General features: G+C 47.5%; 1 protein-coding gene across 1 annotated transcript in view; it reads left to right on the top strand.

Moving 5' to 3' along the window:
- Positions 1-26557, top strand: part of LOC147609215 (tRNA synthetase beta subunit family protein) — a 103374-nt gene extending 76817 nt beyond the window's left edge. The window contains exons 14-19 of the mRNA XM_086787888.1: positions 24513-24647; positions 24737-24811; positions 24918-25025; positions 25132-25227; positions 25569-25652; positions 26071-26557. Coding sequence (XP_086644014.1) covers positions 24513-24647; positions 24737-24811; positions 24918-25025; positions 25132-25227; positions 25569-25652; positions 26071-26139 — 567 coding nt within the window. The 3' untranslated portion in view covers positions 26140-26557. The remainder of the gene's footprint in view (positions 1-24512; positions 24648-24736; positions 24812-24917; positions 25026-25131; positions 25228-25568; positions 25653-26070) is intronic.
- Positions 26558-27337: the final 780 nt, after the last annotated feature.

Below are 27337 nucleotides of genomic sequence, written 5' to 3' on the forward strand. Positions count from 1 at the left end.
TGAAGACTGCTTTTCTTCACGGTGATCTCCATGAGGAGATATATATGCAGCAGCCAGAGGGTTATTTTGTGAGTGGAAAGGAGAAAAGAGTCTTTATGGGCTCAAACAGGCACGAAGGGAATGGTATCATAAATTTGATACATTCATGAAATCCCATAAATTCAGGAGAAGTGACATAGATCACTGCTTGTACACCAAGAATGCTTTGGATGGCAGTCTATTGATCCTCATCTTGTATGTTGATGATATGTTGATTGCCGGGAAATCTCGTAAGGAGATGGATACCTTGAAGCAGAGGCTGCATCAAGCCTTTGATATGAAGGATTTGGGTGATGCAAATCACATTTTGGGTATGCGGATACTTCGGGACAGAAATCAGCATGTGTTGTATTTATCTCAGAAGGAATACATTGGCAAAGTTTTGCAGAGGTTCAATATGGACGGGGGAAAGAAGACTAGTACTCCTTTGCCTCCATATGTGAAACTCAGTGCTATGGACAGCCCACAGTTAGATAGAGACAGGGCTGATATGGCCAAGATTCCGTATGCTTCAGCTTGTGGCAGTCTCATGTATGCCATGGTTGCTACTAGGCCGGACATTGCATTTGCAGTGGGAGTGGTTTCTAGATACATGGCCAACCCTGGCAAGAAGCATTGGGAAGCAGTGAAAGGTGTCATGAGATACCTGAAGGGCACACAGGATATGTGCATTTGCTTTGGCAAACAGGATGCATTAGTGCATGGTTACACGGATTCGGATTATGCCGGTCATCCAGATAACCGGAAGTCCACTACCGGTTATGTGTTTACATTCACAGGAGGTGCTGTGTCATGGATATCCAGGATGGAGAAGTGCACAGCCTTATCTACTACAGAGGCCGAGTATATTGCAGCCACAGAGGCTTGCAAGGAGGCATTATGGCTATCTCGGTTAGTGGTTGATTTGGGCTATACAGGGGATATTCCATTGTTGCATTGTGACAGTCAGAGTGCCATCCAGTTGGCAAAGAACCCTGTCTTTCATGCAAAGACGAAGCATGTGGATGTGAAGTATCACTTCATCAGAGAGGTGATAGAGAACAAGCAAATTCAGCTTGTTAAGATTCATACGGATGACAACCCGGCTGATCTATTGACGAAGAGTTTGCCTCCGGAGCGGTTTGCTCATTGCAGACACTTGATGGGCATTGGATGAGGCCATTTTCAGCCTTGATATGGCCTTGTATATTATCATGTACATGCTGATTTTTTCTTTTCCTTTACTTAAGGGCACTTTGCCTTTAAGTGGGAGGTTGTTGGGGTAAAGGCACTATGCCCACCCTTATAGTGTGTACAAGCCCATAAGTTATAGTACATAGTACACTTAGTACTTTTAATGTACTAAGTGCACTATGTGTACTAGTGCAATATACATGTGTGATAGGGGAGTCACACACTCATGCCTCATGAGTTGACTTATCCCCACATCTCTCTCTCTCTCTCTCTCTCCCTTGTTGTTTCTCTGTGTATGTCTCCCACACATGAATTAACCTAACCCTAATTCCATCTCTCCCACACAGATGCAATTGAACCCATTGTAATTTAAACTCTTAAGAGTTAAGAGTTCATTTTGAGTTTTTTTTTTTTCAGTTTTATGCCTCTTTGGCATTGATACCCAGAGTGGAATGTAAATGGATGTACCTGATCTGTCCCATAGGTCGGATTCGGCCTCCCGTGGACGTTAATATAACTTTCTTTCTTTCTTTCTTTCTCTCTCTCAACTTTCACTATATATATTATATCTATCTATCACTCTATATATATATATATATATATATATATATATATATATATATATATATATATATATATATATATATATATATATATATATATATATATATATAAATATAAAACAGACACCTCTAACGTCTCTAAAAAATACGAGTCTTTCGAGGCACGTACCATACTCGCCTCGTACCAAATGCTCGCCTTGTACCAAATGCCTCTGACGCCTCTAACAACCTTGGGTACCACGAGGAAGTCTTTATGATCCAAATATCCCTGTATCTGTATGCGAAGCTTTCCAATGATGGGAGTGACCTTAACTTCTTGTCCTCAAACTTCAAAGGCAGCATCTGCATGAAATTCCATGCCCGATTCCTCGGGCTTTAACCCAAGAGCAGCAGCCATCTGTATGGATATGAAGTTATCTGTTGAGGCATTTTCAAATAGGAATAAAGCTGTTTGGTTCTTTAACTTGCCCCAAGCTTTGCATAAGATTCTGCCCTTTTGGTTCATATGCAATGTTATCGGGTATAACATTCACACTCGGTTTGGCATCTTGCACATTATGATTCTGGGGGCATTGAGCTTTCATGTGATCTTTGCTCCCATATGTGAAGCACTTCCCTTCTCATGCAATCAAAGATATGCTGTTTGGACAGCTTAGGATCATCCTTTTTACTCCTTGGCTTCTTTTCTGAGCCCCCTTTTGCATCCTTGGACTCATTAGGCATAAGCTTAGGTACCCTTTTTTTTTTCACATTTTCAGCTCTGAATTTTCCCTTGTATGAGCTGAATTCTTGTCTTCTTGACACTTCCTTGCCATGCAACTCCTCAGAAATAGTGGCCGAGTATATGAGCTCTTGTAAGGTGTTGTGGGGATACATTGCAAGGCTCTTTTGAATGATTCGTTATAGCCCTGACTCAAACTATCTTTTCTTCTCGTCCTTACTAATTGTCATGAAAGGTGTGACTTTGAGAAGAATCCGCCAAAACTTTGAAACATCAGAGGAAATGGATTCGCCTTCATCCTGTGTTAGTCAATCCCATTCCTTTCGTACATCCTTCTCAAAGTGAGGAGGAAGGAACTGATCATAAAATTGCTCTTTGAAAGCACTCCATGTACGGGCAACTGTCCTATCCAAAAGCTTTGCCATCCACCAATCACCTGCAGTCTCTTTAAAATGCATACCCACATGCCTGAGCATAGATTTCTCAGTAAATTCCTCAGTGCAAAAGGCTATTTCAAATTGCTTTATGAAAGCAAGTGCCTTGGTAGCATCCAACTTTCCATTATAGCTCTCGAATTTGATGTCCTTGTCTCCTAACTTGAACTCTTTGGCCTTCTTGCTATGAGGAGCATCCCATTGCTCTAATACAACATCCTCCTCGTCACGTCTATGATGGCGACGGTGCCCAGATCCAGGGCTGATTTCTTGTGTAACACCTTCCACTCTGGATGGAACTATAGGAGCAGGAACATACCTAGAAGGTGGACACACCACCGACAATGCATGAATATCTTTTACATCTCTCAAATGGGCTGAATGAATGGGAGATAGAATTAGGGTTAGGGTTTCATGTGAGAGACAAACACACAGAGAGAAGAAGAGAGAGAGAGAGAGAGAGACATGTGGGGATAAGTCAACTCATGGATTGAGTGTGTGACTCCCCTATCACACATGTATATTGCACTAGTACACATAGTGCACTTAGTACATTAAAAGTACTAAGTGTACTATGCACTATAAACACATGGGCTAGTACACACTATAAGGGTGGGCATAATGCCTTTACCCCAACAACCTCCCACTTAAAGGCAAAGTGCCCTTAAATGAAGGAAAAGAAAAAATCAGCATGTACATGATAATATACAAGGCCATATCAAGGCTGAAACTGGCCTCATCCAATGCCCATCAAGTGTCTGCAATGAGCAAACCGCCCCGGAGGCAAACTCTTTGTCAACAGATCAGCCGGGTTGTCATCCGTATGAATCTTAACAAGCTGAATTTGCTTGTTCTCTATCACCTCTCTGATGAAGTGATACTTCACATCCACATGCTTCGTCTTTGCATGAAAGACAGGGTTCTTTGCCAACTGGATGGCACTCTGACTCTCACAATGCAACAATGGAATATCCCATGTATAACCCAAATCAACCACTAACCGAGATAGCCATAATGCCTCTTGCAAGCCTCTGTGGGCTGCAATATACTCGGCCTCTGTAGTAGATAAGGCAGTGCACTTCTGCATCCTGGATATCCATGACACAGCACCTCCTGTGAATGTAAACACATAACCGGTAGTAGACTTCCGGTTATCTGGATGACCGGCATAATCTGAATCCGTGTAACCATGCACTAATGCATCCTGTTTGCCAAAACAAATGCACATATCCTGTGTGCCCTTCAGGTATCTCATGACACCTTTCCCTGCTTCCCAATGCTTCTTGCCAGGGTTGGCCATGTATCTAGAAACCACTCCCACTGCAAATGCAATGTCCGGTCTAGTAGCAACCATGGCATACATGAGACTGCCACAAGCTGAAGCATACGGAATCTTGGCCATATCAGCCCTGCCACTATCCGACTGTGGGCTGTCCATAGCACTGAGTTTCACATATGGAGGCAAAGGAGTACTAGTCTTCTTCCCCCCGTCCATATTAAACCTCTGCAAAACTTTGCCAATGTATTCCTTCTGAGACAAATACAAAACATGCTGATTTCTGTCCCGAAGTATCCGCATACCCAAAATGTGATTTGCATCACCCAAATCCTTCATATCAAAGGTTTGATGCAGCCTCTTCTTCAAGGCATCCATCTCTTTACGAGATTTCCCGGCAATCAACATATCATCCTCATACAAGATGAGGATCAATAGACTGCCATCCAAAGCTTTCTTGGTGTATAAGTAGTGATCCTTGTCACTTCTCCTGAAATCCTGTGATTTCATGAATGTATCAAATTTATGATAAACCATTCCCTTGGTGCCTGTTTGAGCCCATAAAGACTCTTTTTCAGCTTGCATACAAGCTTCTCCTTTCCATTCACTGCACAACCCTCTGGCTGTTGCATATATATCTCCTCATGGAGATCACCGTGAAGAAAAGCCGTCTTCACATCCATCTGAATCAAATCCAGATCATCATGAGCAACCAAAGCTAATACAGCTCTAAGTGTAGTCATTTTGACCACTGGAGAGAAGATCTCATCAAAGTCCACACCATATTCCTGCTTGAAGCCGTTAGCCACTAACCTGGCTTTGTATCTTGGCTTTGCATGAGGTGCAACTTTGAGCCTGTAAACCCACTTGCATGGCAAAACCTTCTTGCCTGTAGGCAAATGCACCAACTTCCATGTTTCATTTTTGTGCAGAGAATCCATCTCTGACTTCATAGCACGCTCCCAAAGAGCCTTGCCTACCCTCTGTAAAGCCTCCTTATAACATGAGGGCTCCCCACAGTCAGTGAGCATCAAGTTGTCAACCCCTAGAACAAACCTGTCAGGGGCTCTGGAGGGTCTTGTGGACCTCCGTACCCAAGACCATCATTTGCAGGTTGCTGTCCAGCCTGCATATCACCTATTGGTGGCTCCTGTTCCATGCCATAAGGCTGAAAAATCATGGCCGGTATCTCCTCTAACTGTGGGATATCCATAGGGATATCTTCTGCCATCTCTGGCTGTCCATTTGGACCATTTTCAGCACCATTTAAGGGTTGGTTTTGTTGCTGTAATGGCTGATTTACAGCCCTTGGTTTATGTCCATGATGTCCATCATCATCAAAGATGACTCTGCCAGGCTCCTGTTGCCTTGCAGGCTCCTTATACATGCATGTTTCATCAAAAATGACATCAATGCTGTGTATAATCTTTCTATTCACTGGATCCCAAAGTCTATACCCCATTTCACCTCTGTCACCATATCCTAGGAATATGCATTTGTGAGACTTAGGATCGAGTTTGGTGCGCATTGCCTAACGTATGTGCACATACGCAACGCAACCAAACACTCTCAAGTGCTTGTATGATGGAGGCTTCCCTGTCCATACTTCCTCTGGCACTTTCCCACCAAGCCTCGTTTTAGGTGACCTGTTTATAAGATGAACGGCTGTCATAACAGCTTCAGCCCAAAAACCAGGAGGTAACGCAGCAGGTGACAACATAGAACGGACCTTCTCTTGAATGGTCCTGTTCATCCTCTCTGCTGTCCCGTTTTGTGGAGGATCATAAGGAGTAGAGAGCTCCCTCTTGATGCCTTTAGCATCACAAAAGTCCTGAAACTGTTTGGACATATACTCTCCACCATTGTCGGAACGCAAAGCCTTCAATGTTTTGCCAGTTTGATTCTCAACATGAGCAACAAACTTCTAAAACACTGAGAATGTATCACACTTCAAACGAAGAGGATAGACCCACACCTTGCGTGTGGCATCATCAATAAAAGACACAAAATATTTTGCCCCTCCCAAAGAAAGCTGAGGCATCTCACATACATCTGTATGCACAAGCTCTAACTGAGCATCTTTTTGTCCAAGAGCTTTCTTGTGGGGGCATTGGAGTTGCCTGCCATATATACAATGCTCACAAAACTGAAAACTTGAAAACTTTAGAGAAGGCAAGTAACCAAAACGAGACAATTGCTCCATTCCTTTGACACTCATGTGTCCCAACCGGCTATGCCACATAGAGATTTCCGGCAGCTCGGTTGTATTTTTTTTTTCCGAGAAAAGATGCTTTCATTAGTTATATAAAAAACGCCCATAGGGCTACAAAAGATCTCTCCTGCTCATAAGAGAGACAGAGCAGTGAATACAGCATGGCAGCCCGAGAGACTCTCCCTAGGTGCTGCAAAATACAAGCATCAGTACAAAGGACTGAGAGGCTAAATCATACAATAAGGGGGGGGGAAGAGCCAAACAGGTGGCCTGTATTGCCAACGGGGGGATCCCGTGTGTAAGGTGTAGAAGGGGCCACAGCGCCAAGTGGTGTGAAAGGCATGACGCCGGAAGATCGCCTCATCCGAGTCTCCCCGGATGCGGTCGTACTGTCCTCGCAGGGTGTGGATCAACTCCTGCCAAATCCCCCGTACAATCTCTGCTGGTGGCTCCAATCTCCCCTCAAAGGCCGTAAAGCACCGGGCCCTCCAGGTGAACCAGATGGTGAGGCTGCTGAGGAGCTCCCATCGTAAATCCCTCTCCTGTGTCCAGCTGGCGGACGAGAAATCTGGTGCCGGAACCAAGCGAGGCTGGCCCCTAATAAATCTGATGGCCTGACTGCCCTGCTCCATCTCATAGCCCATAGCAGGCCTGACGAAGTCGACCAAGCAGCAGCACCCCACGTAAACATACCCTCTGGAGAGAGAGGGGCTAGAATACGCAGCATCCGCAGCCAAATCTGCTGCGCCTGAGGGCAATCCCAAAGGCAATGTCTCTGTGTCTCCATAGGGTGGCCGCATCGGACGCAGGCCGCCGGAAGACCGCTGTAAACAAGCCAAGTGCCAACTGCTGAGCCCCTGTGGTGGGCGACCAGCCACTGAAAAGTCGAGATCCTGCGGGCCTGTCGACTAGCCCAGTGCCAAGCCCAAAAATCTTCCAGGAACTCCTGTGAGAGTCCCTGTAGCCGCCAATGCCCCGCTGCCGCTGGAGAGACCGTCCTCCTCGCCGTCAAAATATGCCGCCCTAGCCGAACAGTATACTGGAAAAAGGTAATCTCTGTGGCCTCAAGGGATGCATAAGGATCATGCCACTCGTACTCCCCGGGGTCCCACTGAAGCCGGGCCAAGGGGCGCGCTGCATATGCCCATATGCGCCAATCCGGGAGCACATCAGCAAGGTCGGGGTCAATATGCCACTTCCGAGAAGCGGCGGCCACTACCCGAATCCTGTGAAAGGTGCACTCTGCAACCAAAGGCGACTCCACCTCCACTCTCTGGAGTCTGCCTGAATCTCATAGTAGAGGCAACTGCCATCCTCAGTGCAAGCGCTGACAGCAATCAGGATCTCCAACTGTGTAAAGGCTCCCATCCACCGTGGGGCCACTGGCTCGAGAGGCGTGAACCACTCCTCTGTGAGTGCCTCCTGAATATCATCCCTCATAATCAACCCCCCTCTGAAGTGACTCAGCCTCTCCACCTGGATCTCCTCTGGTAGACTGCAGAAGGCCTGCCAGTCTCCAAAACTACGAGCTGGGCCTGCCGCTAAAGGCCCCCAGGCTAGACGAGGCCGAGAACCCAGCATATGACCCTACTCTGTGCGAACCGCTGGGCTCCAGATGAGCGGCTGTCTGGCCCGCTCCTCAACACAAGAAGGAGGTCGCTGAGAGAGCCCCGGTCTCAGCAGCTCCCAAGCTCTCAGGATACTCAAAGCAAATCTGTCCTCCCATCCTCTACTGAGGCCTGTCCTCCTCATCTCTATGAAGATCCAACGAATCTCTGGTGCCCAAGTGCCCCCTGCTGGGGGCGCCCGAGCCTGCAGCCGCCGCTGCAAGAGGAGCTCTTTCCAAGGCTCAGCGCCTGGAAGCAACCCCCGAACGATAAGCTTCCCCAATAAGGCTCTACTCTGATCGACTGGATCTATAATGCCCAAACCTCCCTGAGCCAGCGGAAGTGTAATAACTGCCCATGCAACCTTTGCCCGAGCTGGCTGACCGTCCCGCCCAGACCACAGAAAGTTCCTGATCAGCCTCTGTACCTGGCTGATGCAAGAGCTCGAGAAGATCCAGCAAGACGTAATGTACCACATGGTCGCTAACAGCACCTGATTTGCCACCACCACCCTCCCAGCCAAGGATAGTCGAGCTGTACTCCACTACAAAAGCTTCTTCCGAATGCTCAGAAGAAGCGGGGCAATCTGCTCCTCAGGTGACAAATCTAGGCCAATCTGGCATCCCAAATACCGCACTGCTGTACCTGGAGGAATCCATCTAAAACCGGGGTCCGGGCTCCATGCCGGAGTGGGAGCACTACTGATCCAAAAGGCCACCGTCTTGCGCCAATTGATCAATGCTCCCGAAGTTCACTAAAAACCTGGAGCGACTGCTCTGCCCGAAGAAGATTGGCCTCTTGGCCATGCAAAAATAAGCCCGTGTCGTCTGCAAACTCAGCATCAAGCAGGTCCTCCCCCCGGTCTGGGAGCTGAAGTCCTCTCAAACCAACCTCCTCTGCCGTCAAATACATGCTCATAGCCTCCGCAAAGAAGAGAAAAAGAAAAGGGGCGAGGGGACACCCCTGAAACGGACTGATCTGGTCAGCTCAAAACTCGGCCCCCGTCCTCCTGCAATCAACACCTGGCTGCGAGCTGTGGAATACAGAGCCGCCACCCCTCTGATCCATCCTGGCTCAAAGCCCAGGCGAAGCATAGTGCTCTCTAAGAAACCCCAATCAACTCTATCGTATGCCTTCTCAAAATCGAGAAGCATCACGACCAAGTCCTCACCAAGAAATCTAGCTCGGGCCGTCGCCTCCCAGAAAGTAAAGATGTTGTCAAGGATACTGCGCTCCTTGACAAATCCTGTCTAAGTAGCATGAATCAACTCCCCCAGGAAAGGCTGGATCCTCAAACTCAAGGCCTTTGCTAAGACCTTGTAGACAGTATTGAGGATCGTAATAGGCCTCCAATGCCGAATATCATCTGATACTCCCTCCCCCTTGGGGATAAGATAGATCAAGCCCTCTGAAAAGCTCTGCGGCATCACCCCAGTGTCCAAAACATGCTGAAAGCCCCTGCGGAGGCTGGCCCCAAAAGGTCCCAATAGCGCATAAAAAAGGCCGGCGTCAGTCCGTCCTCCCCTGGGCAACTATGTCGTGGCAGGACCCTCAAGGCCTCGGCAAGCTCAATCTCTGACAGAGGCACACCTAGAACTGTACGCATACGGTCCGTGACCCTCCTCTGCACATGGACCCACACAGTCTGTCTGCAAACATCTCGATCCTCAGTGGCTGGCTCCGCTGAAAGCAGGTCTCTATAGAATGCAATGGCAATGGCTCTGATCTCCCCGAGCTCAGTAGCTACCGATCCATCCGGTCTACCAAGCTGGCGGACTCTTGCTTGCGCATGACGGGGTCCAGTGATCTCAAAAAACTCTCCAGTCACTCTATCACCAAGGTGCGTCCACTGAGAGGCCTGACGACGATAGTAAAACTCATGTCTCTGCTCCTCTACCTCTCGAACCTCCTGGCGTGCCTGGCTCAGCTGGGACGCCACCCACTCACATGCAGGTTGCTGCTCCTGAAGGCGCTGTAGCGAAGCAAGGCTGCGTCTCAGCCGTTGCTCCCGCTCGCGAATCTAAAGCTGCAGCGTGCAGAAAAGAGCCAAGATCGATGAGTCCCTGGGCACACTGGCCCGCTGCATCCTGGTCAGAGCACAGACTATCATGCCAGATCCTCTCAATGTCCTCAGCGAGACTGGGATCTGTAAGTACCCTCTCTGGGATCCTCAACTGCAAGCTGGGCTCCCGTGTCCTCTCCTCCAATGTCAAGATAACTGGCGCATGATCTGAAAATGAGGTGCCAGCGAGAATGCCGACGGAGCCCCCTCGCTCCCCTAACCAGTCGCCCACATAAAAGCGATCAATCCGTGATAGATTAGTCCCTCCCTGCCGGCGATCCGACCGAGAGAAACTAAGACTGTCCTGAGACCGGAGAAAGCCCCATGCTGCCATGCATCAGTGATCCTCAGTGACATGCAAAACCAGTCCCAAGCTGCAAGCTCCGTGCCGTGCACTGTAACATGACTGCCTCCCACCCTATCTGCCGGGTCCTCAAGCATGGTGAAGTCTCCCCCGACACACCAATGTGCGACCTCTGGCAATGCATCCGTAACCTGGGTCCAGAACTCTGCTCTGGCACTAGCATGATTGGGCGCATAGACGTTGAGCACGCCCAATAGCTCATCATGCATCCTCAGAATGACATACTGTGCTCTACCAGGCACAATGATCCCTCGATCCACAATGGCTTGCTGCCATACATCTGCAATGACCATGCATACTCCTCCCTGTCCACCCAAAGGACCAAACCCTGCAGACCAAAAAGTGTCCCATCTACTAGGCATCACCGAACCATATATCCGGATCCTGCTCTCACCCAAGTGGTGCTCCTGCATCATCAAAATATCAATGCTGCCACCAACCAGGCATCTCTGAAGCTCCTGCCTCAAGCAACCACGATAGCGTATAAAATGTGCTCCGCCAAGGCCCTGTACATTCCATGAGATGATCCTCATGGATGCCCTGCTGAGGTGGATGCTGTCTCAGCCGTACGGCGGGCCTTCGCAAGCGGCTTGGATGGAGAGTAGTCCCCATCCGAGCGGCTGCGAATCTGCCCACCCGGTGTGCTGCGAGAATCCCGGATCAGGCGCCAGTGGCTGTGGCCCATGGCAACTGCCTCCCGCTCTGACAAAGCGACCTCGTGTATACACACATATCTAGGGTCGCGTGCTAAGTCTGCCACTATGCGAACGACTAAATGCCGAATCCCTGAGGTATCCACACTCCCGGGATCCAAGAAAAAATGAGCCAACTCCCAAAGTCGGCCTATCACATCTGTCACCTCGAGATCGCTCATGTGATGAGAAAACTCAACTGCTTGAGTCTTCAAAGTGCTGAGAGCGAGCTCTAGAGTCCACTCCCGGTCGCAAGGGCCACATAGAGGGAACGAGAAGGCCACTGCTGAGTCTAGTGCCTCCTCCCCGCGGGCCGGAGGTATCACTACATGAACTCGGATGGGTGCTGGCTCATGGGGGCCCTCTGCTCCAAAAAGCCGTGTGAAGGTATAATCAAAAGCCTCCGAGCGCTGTCTAATGCCAAGGCGACTCAGCCGACTGCGGATAGATGAAATCCGTGAAGCCCTAATCGGCATAGGAGGTCTCCTCTGTGATGGTCGAGCGAGGTCACAGGCCTTGGCCAGATGGCCGACCTGCCTGCAAATGAAGCACTGATTCGGGAGCCCCGAGAACTCCACTCTCTGATCTATCCATCCCCCCCCTATCCTAGGTAGCTGAATGACCTTAGGAACGGAGGAGATGTCAGACACCAACACTCTGACCGAAGGTAGCCCAGCTGCTCTGGCCACCACTGAAGCAGCTGAGGGGCCAGTCTCTAGTACCGAGCCCACCAATGCTCCGAGCTTGGAGAGGAGCGGAAGATACTCCCGGCGGAGTCCAGGGAAGCAAACTGTAACATGAAAAAGGCGCTCTCCTTGCTCCGCCGCTGTTGGGTCAAATCCATGCTGCCAAGGTCTGAAGAAAGCCCAAGCACCCCTGATGTCAAGGGGACTCATGGCAAGGACCTTGGCAACACTCTGGGCGGCCTCGAACTCGATCTGGTAATGTCCACGGCCCAATAGCTGTACGTCCAGGATCTTGCCCACATCTGCAAGAAGGCGGGCCTGAAGAAGATCCCTGATCTCCCCTCTGCTGGGGCGAGTGCCGACTATACGGCAGATGGTGGAATGAGCCTGGAGGCGTTCCACCTCTGTGGTGAGGCTCGCTTCCTCTTCTGGCGAAAGAGAAAGCCTGATGGGGGTGTCCTCAGGGGCGGGCGAGGGGGCTGCAGATGAGTCCCTCTAAGGCGGGGCGGGAGGAGCCTCCATCAGAGTCTGAAGCTGCGGAGAAGGCGGGCCTGAAGAAGATCCCTGATCTCCCCTCTGCTGGGACGAGTACCGACTATACGGCAAATGGTGGAATGAGCCTGGAGGGTTCCACCTCTGTGGTGAGACTCGCTTCCTCTTCTGGCGAAAGAGAAAGCCTGATGGGGGTGTCCTCAGGGGCGGGCGAGGGGGCTGCAGATGAGTCCCTCTGAGGCGGGGCAGGAGGAGCCTCCATCAGAGTCTGAAGCTGCGGCGAAGGCGAGGCGAAGGCGGGATCCTGCTAGAACCGAGTTGCACACAGAGAGGCGGAAGACGGAGCAAAAAGGAAAACTAAACCCCCTGGGAGCGGAAGCAAGAAAAAGGAGGGGGGGGGGGAGAAGGCGAAGGAGAAACCCTAGGGGGGGGGGAGGGCGGGAGCTGCGCGCAAGAGGGAGGTGAGGAAAACGAGCTGGCGGAGGGGGGGGGACGGGGCGCTGCAGAGGGGAGGAGGGCGCGAAGAAAGGGGGGGGGGGGCGCGAAGGTGAGGAAGGGCGGCGAGCAGAGCAGGCAAGCGGGAGGGGGCGCAGCAGCGAATGCAGGCGGGAGGGGCTAGTGGGTAGGCGGCGGGCAATGCAGGGCGCAGCAGCGAAGGCAGGCGGGGGGGCTAGGGGAGGCGCGAGGAGCAAGGGGAGGCGAGGGGGCGAAAGGCAGGGAAGGCGCAGTTGTGCAGGCAACGCGAGCAGGGAGAGGGGGCGGGAGCTTCAGCGAAGCTCGGTTGCATTTACATTAGCATGGTGACAAACACCTGCATGCATGAAGTAAAGAGTGTCCACCTTAGAGCCTCTGGCAACAACCAGTGAGCCCTTACTAATTTTCCACTTTCCACGACCAAATGTGGTAACATAATCAGCATCATCAAACTGTCCAGTAGAAAGCAGGTTCTTCTTGATCTCAGGCACATGCCTGACATCATGGAGCATAAGGTGTGAGCCATCTGAAAACACAAGCCTCACATCACCTCTCCCAAGAATCTTGCATGCATGGTTGTCACCCAAATAAACTACTCCTTCATTGCCAGCAGTATACCTGACAAACAAGTCTCTGCAACCTGTGACATGAAAGGAGGCACCTGAATCAATGATCCATGAGTGCATACCATGACCATCTCCTGCAAGAAGTGAATGGGCATCAAGTGAAGACGTGAATAGGACCTCATCCTCACTGTCACCTGCACGTGACACATTGACTTCTTCAATCTTGACTCCACTTTTGCCCTTTGGCTTTACATCTTTGGCTTCATCTTTGTCTTTGTCTTTGCCTTTTCCCTTTTCCTTTTGATCATTTTTCCATTTGTAGCATTGCTTTTTGATATGTCCCTTCTTGCCACAATAATGGCATTCCAAGCCGCTTTTTGGAGCGGGACTTGCTCCTTCCCCGTTCTTGGCTTTTACCCCTTTGCTGGGATCTCCCACGTGCATTCATTGCATTGGACTTTCCAACAGAATTGTTCTTCCTGTTCATCTCTTCTTGAAGAAGAGCACCCTCAACATCTGCATATGATAGCGTAGCATTTGAATTGCTAGTGGCTGTCCTGAATGTGTCCCAACTCTCTGGCAAAGTGCACAAGAGAAAGGTGGCTTTGAACTCATCGTCCATTGCCAACTTTTGATTTATAACTTGGCTGACAATACCATTAAACTCATTTAGATGGGCTGCCATAGACGCCCCTTCCTTCATTTGAAGACCTATGAGTTTCTTCAACCAATACACTTTGCTTGAGGCACTTTGTTGGGCATACAAGTCCTGCAATCTTTGCCACATTCCCCAAGCTGTCTTCTCTTCACGAATGCTGAAAAGTAAAGAGTCTGACACAGACAACATGATAGTAGATCTTGCGAGCTCATCCATATCTTCCCATTCTTCAGGAGTAAGAGAAGCGGGCATTACACCCCTTTCTTTGATAGGCTTGTGCTTCTTCTTCTTCTGGAGCAACACATTATAGCACTGGGTTTGCCAAATATCATAATTATGTGAGCCTTCAAGCTTCTTGATGTGAAGCAATGAAGAGCTCTCACCTGTGGTTGCCATAGCAATATGCAACCTGTCAATGCCTGACTCCCTGCAAAATGTGCAAACACTGCACGAAAAGCACACAAAGTGCTCACAGTTGTTCTCCCAAAGTTTATCTCCCACTGCGGAAGCACAAATGCAACTCTACTCCCACTGTATGTGATAAAATCACCAAAATCTGGTTGCTGCAGATTTAGGACAGCACCTTAAATGTGCTCTGTTGCCATTCCAAAGTACTGTACAGCAGTACTAAGTGCTCACCAATGATGTACCAAACCTGTACCGGCAAGTACAGCAGTTGAAAATGAACCTTTTCTTCACTCAAATCAGTGTACAGCCATGCCAAAACTTGCACAAAGTTGTACCAAATCTGTACCAGCAAGTACAACAGCAATAAATGCTCTCCTGGCTGTCCAAATGAGTGAAAATCAGACTTTTACAGTCCCGACCACTGCATACAACAGTCCCGAACAGTAATCCTAAACCCTAAACCCTAAATTGGGCAAAAGCCCCTTGACTGCAAGCTGATTTCTGAGGATTCAAGGCATAAAAGTCTTGCCTGCTGCTTTGCCAAGCTCAACAAGCATAAAATCTTGAAAAGCCCCTTGATTTAAAATCAATTTCTGATCATACATGGTACATTGACGCACATGAAGGCATCCAGAGTCTTCACAGTGCTTCCCCTTGGCCACATATACATCCAATACATAAAAGCCCCTTGATTTATAGGCACATTGAGTGCTTGACAGGCATCAACACATTGCCCAAAGCATCAAATGCGAGTGCCTGCATGCAAATCAACCCAATCGGCACAAAAACCCTTTGATTTGCACATCAATTTCCTGCAATTTTGGCCTGAATGTGAGATTGCTCACATCATACAGCATGTATGAATGCCCAATTGTACAATTACATCAAAAGCCCCAAATTTTGACATCCAATTTCCTGCAAATTGATCCTGATTGTGACCAATGTCACCCAATTTTGCCAATTTTGCTCAAAAATTGAGCAATTTGGCACCTGTACCTGCTCAATTGATGATTGTACCTGCTCAATTGCAAATCCCCAAAAAAATTGAAGCATGTATGTCTGAAATTTCTGATTAATGTTGCAGAAAAGGGGCGTTGAATTTGCTGCTACTGTATTGATGCTGCTGCTGCTGAAAAGGTACGGATGTTGCAGATCCACGCTCTAGCAAACTGCAAACGACTACACGTGTCTACGTTGACCTTTGTAGTCGTGTTGGCAGGGCCGCGTAGATCAGAACCGCCTTGGCTGCCAGGCATTGAGAGGTGATTGACGAGACACGAAACAATGCTTGTAGAAAGCAAGAGGCACATCACCGTTTGAGCCTCTCCGAGATGTCCAGGTCATCGTTGGCTCCTCTGCGCCTGAAGGCGATCTCGTCCAGGCTTTGGCCGGACCGCCTGTAACGGTCGCCCGATTGGACGAAGGCCGGGCAGGGGCGGTAGGCTTTGATGGGCCACCACTCGAATCCAGGTACCACGCCGATGCCCTCCTGGATTCGCCCTTCCCCGTTGCACCCGTTCTCCACCTCCGCCCTCCTGCAAGCTTCACCCGTCGCTCTACTGAAGGAGAAATGGCTGCCCTCGCCTCCTCCTCTTTCCGCCCACCTGCCTGCGACTAGTTCAACACACGCAGCAAACAAGTCCGTACAGCACACGCAGGGAGCACAAACAGGCGGCACCACACGTAGCTCTTCTACAGTTGATTTCCAGAGATGCAGCACTTGAGAACAAAACCCTAAAACCAGGGCTCTGATACCCGTTGAATGGGAGATAGAATTAGGGTTAGGGTTTCATGTGAGAGACAAACACACAGAGAGAAGAAGAGAGAGAGAGAGAGAGAGAGAGAGAGAGAGAGAGAGAGACATGTGGGGATAAGTCAACTCATGGAATGAGTGTGTGACTCCCCTATCACACATGGAATGAGTGTGTGACTCCCCTATCACACATGTATATTGCACTAGTACACATAGTGCACTTAGTACATTAAAAGTACTAAGTGTACTATGCACTATAAACACATGGGCTAGTACACACTATAAGGGTGGGCATAATGCCTTTACCCCAACACTGAAAACCCCTCATCATCCCCACGAGCTGCATGTTGATGTACATCATCTCCTCGGGCTGCATGCCCCCTCAAATCTGTTGCATGGGTTGCAAGCCCCCTCAAAACACTTGCTCGGGCTGCATGCCCACTTACATCACTTGCTCGGGCTGCACGCCCTCTTACATCACTGGTGCGGTTTGCATGCCGTCTCACGTCACTGGTGCAGTCTGCATGCCCTTTCACAACATCATCGAAGTTCCCTTTATGGGATAGCCTGCGAGGCTGCCGTGTGAATACCCACTTGCCCTCATCATTGGAAACAACATCGCCACTGCTTTTAAATAAGCAACAGCCAACTCTCGAGGTTTGTTGATTCCCATCTGTTGGGCAATTGCATCAAAAGTGACCACATCAGCCTTGACATGAGACTTTGATTCAATGACCCATCAGGATCTCTTTGCAAAGCACGGAGTTCTTCAAGCTCATTCATCAAGGTATCAATATCTTGCTGATCCTCAGCCCTAGCAGACAACGGTGGATCGTTATCTTCCAAAGCCCCAACATGATCCCTGCCTCTATCTTCTTCCCGCATGCGGCGAGTACGGGTGATAGAGTCCTCCACAGAGTGATCTGACTGGCTGGCCATAATTTATCTTCCAGCTTTTCAGAAAGAAAAGAATTTTTCGTGCCCTGGAATCGCTCTCTACCCCAAGTATGATACCGAATAGAGTGCAAGGGTGCAACAGTGCCCCTACACAGAGAGGAGGGCCACAAAGTCTTTCCACACGCTCATTGCCGCTAACCAAAAGTAACCACTTTCGAGGCACAACAATAAGATGAGGGCTACCTCAAAATCCTAACCTTCTCTCACGGATAATGACTCCTTACAGCCATATCCACAATCATATTAGGCACAACTATGTAGAAAGCTAGGCTCTGATACCAACGTAAACGGAAGGGCAATTGGACACGGAAAATCTTATCAATCATGAAATCTGAAAATACACATAAGCATGCCAGATAAAACAAGATGACAAATCTTCATAGTACACTACACTAGGGGCCAGAAGATGGGCCGACCCCCCCCCCCTTCTCTTTACGGTTAGATTACCAAAAAGGAGTCTGCTTCCAATACAACTTTGCGGGTGCCGAGGGTTCACCACCACTGGCTGCACCTGTTTCTTCCAATAAAATATGAAAACAAGAAAACATAACATAAACTGAATTTGCTGACAATTCTCAGCACAAGTGAGCATTCCTGGCATCAAGCACATGCAAGACAACTATGGACAGTCCATAGCACTCCCACACAGCTTGGGACAACTCAACATCATCGTCTTCTTCCTGTCTGGCTCATAGAGCAAGTCGACCAGCCCTCAAAGGCTGTTTTCAGCAGTCAACCAGCCCTCAGTAGCCTCAAAAGAAATCGACCAACAGCAGTACACAAGCCCGCAAGCCCCCGATCCGAAGGAAAACTGTTAAGATGCACTCCACCAGCTCTTTCTCTCTGTGTTTATGGTCTGTCCAGCCTCTGTTCAAGCTGTAAATCAGCTGGCCAGCAGTGGAGAACATGCAAAAAGGGTCCGGCAGCACCTCCCATGCTGCACCTGTTGGGTTTTCGTCACGGTAGAAGGCTGTAAACAGCCTGTAGAAGTAGTCGACTAGCTCCCATGCACCTGGAAAAGTAGGCGCCTACCCCAAAATTGGAGTTTTCTCCCATAATAGGGCTTCCCTGTTGAAAATAGCCCACATGTGTGCTTTTTCTGGTCTAGAAAGGGGGCACCTACTTGAAGGAGGTCCAAATATTGTCCAGTGCCTAGCTTTTGGCCGCCACGTGTATTAAATAAGTCCTGCTCAATGTGTACTCACTTATTAGTTGTCCGGTCACTTATAAGTGAATGTGAACTTGCATCAATAATTGTTAGCATGTGAACTCATAAAGCTGTAAATTGAGTTTTTGGGGATACTTACTGTCAGGTAAAATTCTGAGAAGTGTTTTGGGCTTGTGTACATATGGGATGCATGGTATGCAACAAAACTTTGCCCTGAATGCCCTAGCAAATGTACAGAGTGGGTGGTTTTATGTTTTTTTTAACGAGCTCTTGGTGATGCCTTCATGTGAAAGTATTACGGGAACCCCGAATGTGATGATGGTTGGTCAATCTAGGCTGATTCTGGATGCAGAGATGGTGCTCCATTTTTAGCAAGCATGTGATGACGATCGGCAGTGCATGGCACCGACTGCAATGGTCGTGTTTTGGTAATTATGATGCAGCTGATGGAGGGCTGTGGGCAGCTCTTGCATTGTTTTGGAAAGTTATGGACGCCGCACGTGAACTTGAAGCACAAGGTAATGCAAAGGGTGATTGTGGCCATCTTCTAGGCTTTAGAAAAAATAAAAAATAATATCAACGTGGCCAGTAATGAAAAAGACCACGTGGAGGTTTGTTTAGCTGCCAACGCCTTTGCCAGCACAATGGAGTCGCCTAGAAGGTTGGCGAACTGGGGGAAGCGATACCGAGAATGCCTCTCTGGTGAGCGGGGAGAGCTAACAGCGCAGCCGACAGACGAGAGGTGTGGTGTTGGTGTAGCTGCGGGCGACACACAGAGGCGACGAGCTGGGACAGTAGAGGGTGGCTGGTGGGGCGCCCTCTGAAGAGAGAGAGAAAGTGGCTAGTCAGGTCGTTTGGTGTGGTTGCCGTTTCTGGACACAGAGAGGCTCTTGGCTGGCTGTGGCTGGCGATTGTGCGCAAAGGTGAATGCAGGCGGGAGCAGGGTCCCGGTTTTTGGATGGGCTAGCAGTGGCTAGCGACGTGGAGCAAGTGGGTTGCTGCTGGCGGCAACTGTGGAGACGGCGAAAGGTAGTCGGTGTGGCTGGCAGGTTCGCCACAAGAGCAGGTGGGCTGCTGCGAAGGCTGGCGACTGTGCAGCCAACAGGGGAGAAGCCTGGCGTTGGGTTTTGGTGTTGGGTTGGCGACAAAGATAGAGGGGTTGCCGGTGGATGCTGACCACAGAGAGTGCCTTGGGTGTTTTGTGTTGGCTGCAGTAGAGGTGCTGATGTGTGGGCTGGAGACAGGTGGGGCTCGCCTACGACACCTGGCTGTGCAGAGCTGGAGGCAGTGAGACGAGAGGTGGCTGGCAGTGAAGCCGTGAAGGAGGGACAGCAGTTTCGCCAAGAGAAGCAGAGACCGGGAGAGAGGCTTGGTTGTCAGACGCAAGGATGAATTCCCTTGGCAGTAAATCCAAGCCAGAGTCTTGGTTTTTGGTGTAATTGTTGAGTTTGTTTGAAGTGTGGTGAGGACGGGACTGGATTTCCCAAAGTTTTATGGTGTGGATGGTGCTGTGTATGTTTGTGCTGGATGATCATTTGTCTATCGTGGTTTTGAGCTATCTTTCTGGTGTGGGTGGGTGGTGAACAGTGAGAAGTGTTCCAGCCGGTGGCTGGTGGTGCCCCCGTTCGTGTTAGTATTTTCAAAGTTTGGGAGGTGAAGGGCTATAGAGGCATGGTCTTTTTTCTTGTTTTCACCTCACACTTACCACTTGCAAAACACATGTAGACCACCTGTCAGTCCCAAACAAGTGTGCACATACACGTCCACAGGGTGCCTAGGCGTCCCCGGTCCCATGGACAACGCATGCAGAAATCTCAGGCATTGTCTAGGCAAACAAGACAAGTCATCCAAATATAAAATCAATGTCATGCACACATATGAGTGCAGCTAGATTGGAAGAAACACCCATTTGCTCAGATGTATTCGATAAAATGTCCAGGGCTCATGATCCTTCCGGAACCTTCCCCGAACATAAATACAGAAGATCTCCAAGATAGCTAGTCCCAGAGAATTTCATCATGTCAAGGCTCCATGAGCCATACATGTACACCATGGCAGGCCCCACAAGCCACACATGTACTATCAAGTCAGGCTACACCAGCCATACATGTACTATCATGTCAAGCTCCATATGCCACACAGACACACCATGTCAGGCTACACGAGCCATACATGTATGTCATGTCAGGCTCCACATACCACACATGAACAATAGAAAAATAGAAGCTGTAAGGAATTTTGTGACACTTATTCTATTCAGGTTGGATATTTATATATGCAGAATTGCATGTGTAGTCAAAGATCTTCGGCAAACGGTTATGGAAGAGTCACACACTCCTCCTTATGCAGGACATAGAGGTGTCCCATTTATAACAGATGGCACAGGGGTTGGTTTGGGACTGTTTTGTCGCGAAGAAGATCTTGCTTTTTAGGTGAAGATTGAAGATTGAGGGTTCTACTCCGATAGGGGCCCACGCACGAGGCGAGGTTCGACATGTAGGACCCCGTGGTGAGAGTGAAATGCCTGTGAGAGGACTGGTCTGGATTGTTTGCTTTTGTACAGGGTGCCATATGGGCTGTCCAGCCAGCAGCAAGCTGTGGTCAGCAGGATTACATAGGACAGCTGGCAACGGAGAAAGCATAGCGATCAGCAGGCAACAGGAAAAAGCAGCCGCTAAACAAGGGTAGGGTAGGTTAAACACATACTATCACACTTCCGGCACGACAAAAGTCTTTAGGGACGGTTTGTTGCGTGGATTCACAGCAGCAGGTTTCCATCTCTCGGTGCGTGGATCATTGGTAGGTGGTGTTTTTTCATCTTTTCTTGCATGAAAGCGTAGTTTTCTCTTGAAATTTTGAAATTCAGAATCGGCACATAGTTTTATTACAACAGCATACGCTTTACTGCATTCATGGTGTAGTTGTAGTCGCCCCAAAAAGAGTTGAACACAATCTTGACATACTTAAACTATTAATACTATGAAATAAGATGAAATGACACAAAACCAAATGAGATAGTAGTGCTGAAATTTAAATGCACTGTAATAGGGCCGGAAAGGGTTGGCCCCCCTTGTAATATGATTGTATTATCAAGGATTCTTGAAGATACAAGCTTCATGGGCATGACATGCTAGATTTCCAACGACATCCATGCAATGAAACATTTTGCAAACATGTTTTGTTGAAGTTGGGGTTGATTTTACAACTTCGTTAATGCAAAACTTATGCAGAAGTTTGGAATGGAGACAACCAAGTGATCATGTGTATTGTGTGAATTTGGCGCGAGGCATGGACAGATTTGGGACCAGTGGGTTTCTCAATTGTCGATCTCTATCCAAGATTACACGGAGCCCCTAGATTTTTTGATTATGAATCTAGATAGGAGATGTTATTGTAGAAAAGGAATGGTTTTTTAGCCACGATGTTTATGTAATTAGGAAGGGTCATGCTTTGTCCTTTTTGATGGAGAGTCTTCCAACGTGTCTTAAGGGCGATTTTGCGGTCCCACCCTCTACTCTTTTAAATTCAGCAGACCTTCATAATATGATTGGAAATTCAGATTATGAGTTGTTTCTGCGTGTTCTTGACTTCTTTCATTGAATGTTAATTGTAATTTGAAAACGGTTAAGTTGGAGATGCTTGGGACACAGGCTTCAGAAGGCATCAAGGTGGATTTTGCATATGTCTTTCTTTGGTTGGTTAATCATAAGATTGATTTGCTTCCGGGGGCTCAACCTGTGAGCATTACTCCTTACAGGATGAGTTGATTGGAAGAGAATGTGATTGTTTTATAGTTGTCGGAATATCTTAAGATGGGATAGATACTAGGAGTAAAGAGACGAGTGCTTTTGAAGCACAAGAAGGACGGCACTTGGCGGATGTGTGTAAATTACATAAAGCTGAATAAAGCTACAGTTAAGAATAGGTATCCTCTTCCCACAACGGATGATCTGATAGATAGGTTACAAGGTGCTGGCTATTTTACGAAGATTGACCTTTGTACTGGATATCACCAGATACATAGCTTGCACTTGCCGTACGAGTTCTCGAGCATATTTTACTCTTTACTTTCTCCTTTCCAGGGTTGGGATTCTCTCAAGGATTTGGGGAGTTGACTAGGATTCATTGGGGCCTTCCTCTTATTGAGACTTGCCACTTGGCTTGAGTAAGATTTCTTTGCCTCCCTCTCCGAAGGAGGCAGAACCACTTTCGATTGTGACAATGTCATTGTTCTTGACTTGTGACATGCTGCATTTTTTCTTCCTCTTGGAGGTTTTCTTTTTCTGGACCTAGCCTTCTCGTTCGTTTCCTGTTTTTGGTATTTCTTTAGCCTTTGAGGCTTGCACCTTAGGTTTATTCTTCGAGGTTGACGCTTGGGCGTTTGGCTTTTGAGCAGCCTTAGTCACCTGGCTGCTGTCCATCACTTTGCATGGAGCCTTGTTACTACATTCAATGGAACCATATAAAGGAGTCCACCCTGCACACTCAACAAGTTTAGGCTCGTAGTAGGTGATGCTTTTGCCACAGGGATAAAGGTCACCTCATTAGGGCAATCCTTGTAAGCGTGCTCGAATCCGTATTCGTAGCATGTTGCACCGTAGGAGATGATATCACTGGAGCTGTAGCAGTTTGTGCTGGAGTTTGTGTGGACATTTAGTAACCTGGTAAGGGCCCTTGCAATGGAAGCATTGAAGCAGTTGCCATCATGCCATGTTGTTCAAGTCCTTGACTTTTTGCTGAACCACTACCTCAAACAAGGGGCTGATGGGCTCTTCCTGCTCGGGGTATCCCTATTGGTCTATCTGCTGATATTGCTCATAGTTTTTTTTTGGCTCGGTTCAACTGGTAATGTTATGGATTATTAGTGAACTGGCATAGTTCTTGGGGAGAGGGTACTACTGGAGGTGGCATTGGCATGTCCTGTAGAACCTCTTGGTTAGGGTTTTTGAGTTGTGGGTAGGACAATTGGTGCCAGCTATGATGCATTTGGAAGGGCTGGCAGTGCTATAGGTGGCCTCAGTGGTAGGATGTTGCCCTTGGCTCTACCCTTGAGGATTTCTTTGGCTATAGCACTCGGAAGTGTCATAGTTCCCGTAGAGTTGTCAATGTGCACAGCATTGGGAAATGTCATAGGTCCTGTAGAGTTGTCAATGTGCACAGCTAGAGACATTCCGTTCTTGTATGGTTTTGGCAGCACACTGCAAAGCAAACCATGTCTCTTCTTGGGTAGAGGTGGGGATGTCCTTGCAGATCCCTCTGGGGGTCCGTTCTGCCAATGTTGGTTTAGTTGGTTGAACAGCTTGTCTACCAACTCGTCAATGCTTATGTCCTTAACTAAAGCACTTTCTTGCTTGGGTTCCACCCCTGTTGATGTGGATGCTTTTGAGTATGCCTTAGCCTGCACTTGGTTAGGATGAATCACTTCCATATCCCTTTCTTGCAGGTTGTCTACAAGGTCGATTGCATCTCGGCAACATTCATAGTTGTTTTCCCCAGCGTGAAATGGAATGTTGGGCAACATGGGTTTCCCTTGTGTCAACTATGGAATTTGAGGATAGATGCTATGGTTTATGGTGGTTGTGCCACTGGAGGGAGAGCATGGTGCTGCTTGCAGGCTCTAGGAGTGTACAGTGGTTTTATGTTTTAATTGCGTACTATAAAAATCCCTAATTTGGCATTTAATTATGCCTTAACTTTTTGTAGAGTTGTGCAATTAATTTTACCATTTGTTGATTTTTGTTATTCCTGTAATTTCTTTCTTTACAATGCCTCCTTCCAGGGCCTCTGCATAGCTTCCACATTTTCCCTGACTCATTTGTTGTTAATTCCTACATCATCATGCTTTTTTGGGTTTTGTGTAGGCATGCTTTTTTTAAGTATCTATGGCTACCCATAACATGTAACCCTCTAGGATTTCCACTTTTCTCTTGGTCACACCCAAGTGCCAACCTTAATAACCCCTTGACCACTGTGCAATTATCTCTTGCCGAGCTGTAGACGTGCCATTTCTCTAGGGTAATGCTATTCTGAACAGTTGCTCATATAACATGGTATATTCTGAACCGACTATCGGTGGCTAGTACAGCCTCTGCCTGGGGCAGTATCCTTGCACCTAAAAGTGACTTCTAAGTCGTGTTTGCATGCATCAATCGTTATCCTAGAGGTGTGAATGCTCCACCTTTCAATGGTGTTTTGTCTTGATTGTAGGTTGCCATGGATGGATTTACAGAAGTTCTGACATGGATATTGTGCTCACGCGAGGAGAATTTTGACATGGTGAAGCGCAAAAATAATGGGGATGTAGCAGTCATTGTGGACAATCCTCGCACCAGTGAGTTCGAGGTGTGCCTGAAGGATCACGAAAGAATGTCATATATGATAAATATACAAGTAATTGTGGTTATTTTCTTACCCTTGCATCTTGTTTTCAGGTAGTTCGAAGCAGTCTCTTGCCAGGACTTCTGAAAACGCTGGGACACAATAAGGACCATCCACGGCCAGTGAAGGTTCCCTTTTGACCACACTCAGCATAAGGTTGCATGTAAAGAAACACGGAGTGCATTAGTAGAAATTTGCTACAGTTCTTCTGAAATTTTTCCCGTCTTTGTGCAGCTTTTTGAGCTCTCTGATATTGTTATATTGGATTCTAGTAAAGATGTGGGTGCTAGGAACGAGCGGCACCTGGCAGCTTTATATTGTAACGCAAACTCGGGTTTTGAGGTTACTGCTCTTTCTGCTCTGGATGCTTTACATGTCAACAGGTTTTGATGCATTAAACTCCTTCTCAAGTGAAGGTGGTGATGTGGCCATTGGATTTGATGTACAGGTGATTCATGGTTTAGTTGATAGAGTCATGCAAGTTGTAGGTGTAAATCCTGTGGCAGCTGGTGACAACTCAGGATACTATATTCAACCCTCAAAGGCAGGTTCCATTGCTTCAATTTTGCTTCAAAGACAATCAGGTTTGTTTAAAAAATGCATTGCTGTAAGTACAGCATTTGGGGGCCAAGGGAACTGTAGCCCAGTGGTTTGGTGCGCTTACTCAAGACCATGAGGTCATGGGCTCAAGTCCTAGCTGGTGCTCCCCTTGATGGCACCCCACGTGGCTTGAGCAACTATGGAAAAATCACATTTGGATGGGACTTGCCTTCTGGCAGGCACACATGATGTGCCTATGAGCAGAGAAAAAATTAACTAGAAAGATCTACCACCTTGAAAAAAAAAGTACAGCATTAGAGCTAATTTGGGATTTTATGGTAGCAGGAGCCTGAATTTTTCCCAGGACGACAGGCAGATATTTTCTGTAAGGGGTTACGGATTGGAACTTTTGGTATCGTGCATCCAGAAGTAAGTAATCACTTTAGTCATACGATCTTCTCCTCTAAAGGACTCACAATTTCCTAGCTGTTTCCTTTTCCTAGTTTCAGGCAGTCTCCTGGTTTGCAAACATAAATTGTTTCGATTTCTGTTTCCATCCTATGTGACTATGCATATATGTAGAAGGCTAGGTTGTCTCGAGTGAAGGTTGTGGGATTGGATTTTTTCTATTTGAGCCCGGATATCTTCCAATGGGACTGAAAGAAGAAGGGGTATGAATAATTTGCATAGAGACTGAAAGAAGCACTAAGGATAATTTTGTTGGATGTGAGTTCGTAAAGATTTTGGTTTGAATGTGGGTTTTCAAAGATACAATGCTGTAATCAGGTTTGGGTGCCTTTTAGTTATGCTGTAAACCATACGCTAATCAGCTGTCCCTGTTTTTCAGGTTTTGCAAAACTTTCTCATCCCAGATCCATGTTCTATACTTGAAATCAATATTGAACCTTTATTATAATTCATGTGGTACAAGTGAGGGTTCCATTGCAACAAGCTCTGCCTTGGTGCTACCCTGATTTTGAGAAAGCAGTAAAGTCCAAGGAGAATGATGTATTACTGAATTTGAGAAAACATTGAAGTCCAAGGAGAATGGCTCATTATACAAATTGGAACAAAGAGCAGGGCGAGAACAGTTTTGGGTGTATGAGTAGCACAATGCCCCGAGGTGTAAATCTTGCGGCCGTATCTTTAGTGCTATAATTTGTTGGTTGTACTTGCTTACCTAATTAATGAAGAGTTCCTAGAAAAAAGTGCGAGTCTGTGAACCTAGAGGCATTCATGTTTCTAGCTGAAGATGAAGTCTTCTCTGCCTTTTAATTTTTTTCTTGATTCTTTACCTCAGATTAATGATTCCATTCGTGTTCGAAACTTGATTCCATCAGACTCCATTCTTAAGCTTACTTGCTCCTCCATTTAACATTGGGGTACACAATTCGTTGGTTTTGTAAAAGCCTTCAAAGAGAGTATACATTGGGGTGGTTGGTTAGTTCTTGGTTCTCTTGTCACATTGGGTTGCAAAATTAGTCTCATCAAGCTGCAGCTCTTGATCTTAAATATAACGTAATCAAGGTAACAATAAAAGTCATGATGTTTTTCTCATTGCAAGTCCTTATGAGCCCACAAAAACATCGGGAGGAGTTTAGGTGGTCATGAGGCATGCAATGCTCATGTTTTAAATATGTCGAACTTTTAACATTATCTACTTTGAAGAAAATGGAACTCTACAAGGTCCAATTTATTATTTCCCCTTTTCAAAATTATGGACCAAAGGTTGTGAAGGAGCAAGGGATGTGCATAGTGGACTTAACAGATGCACATTTTAATTTGCTTTTTGTAGTTCCTCTCTCCTTCTCCATTTATCTAGTAGACATATTCAGTCTAGTAGACCTATTTGTTATTTAGTGCCCGCAAGTGGGCACTAAACAATGAATAATGAAAACACTTGGTTGAATGAAATTTGGTTGAAAGAAATTTCCCTTCGAGTGACACGTAGCCATGCCTTAAAGAGCAAGAGAAAGAGCTAGAGAGGCATCCTCTCTTACTAGCCAAAGCTCGCTCATGAGCATCTACTTCCACACATGTTTTGACTTTGCTCATCTCCTTCACGTAGGCCGTATGATTTTCCTATTTGAAGAGAGAGAGAGAGAGAGAGAGAG

The sequence above is a fragment of the Cibotium barometz genome, chromosome 51 (genome assembly GCF_041138505.1).
Source record: "Cibotium barometz isolate CiBa-2024 chromosome 51, ASM4113850v1, whole genome shotgun sequence".
Taxonomy (NCBI): domain Eukaryota; kingdom Viridiplantae; phylum Streptophyta; class Polypodiopsida; order Cyatheales; family Cibotiaceae; genus Cibotium; species Cibotium barometz.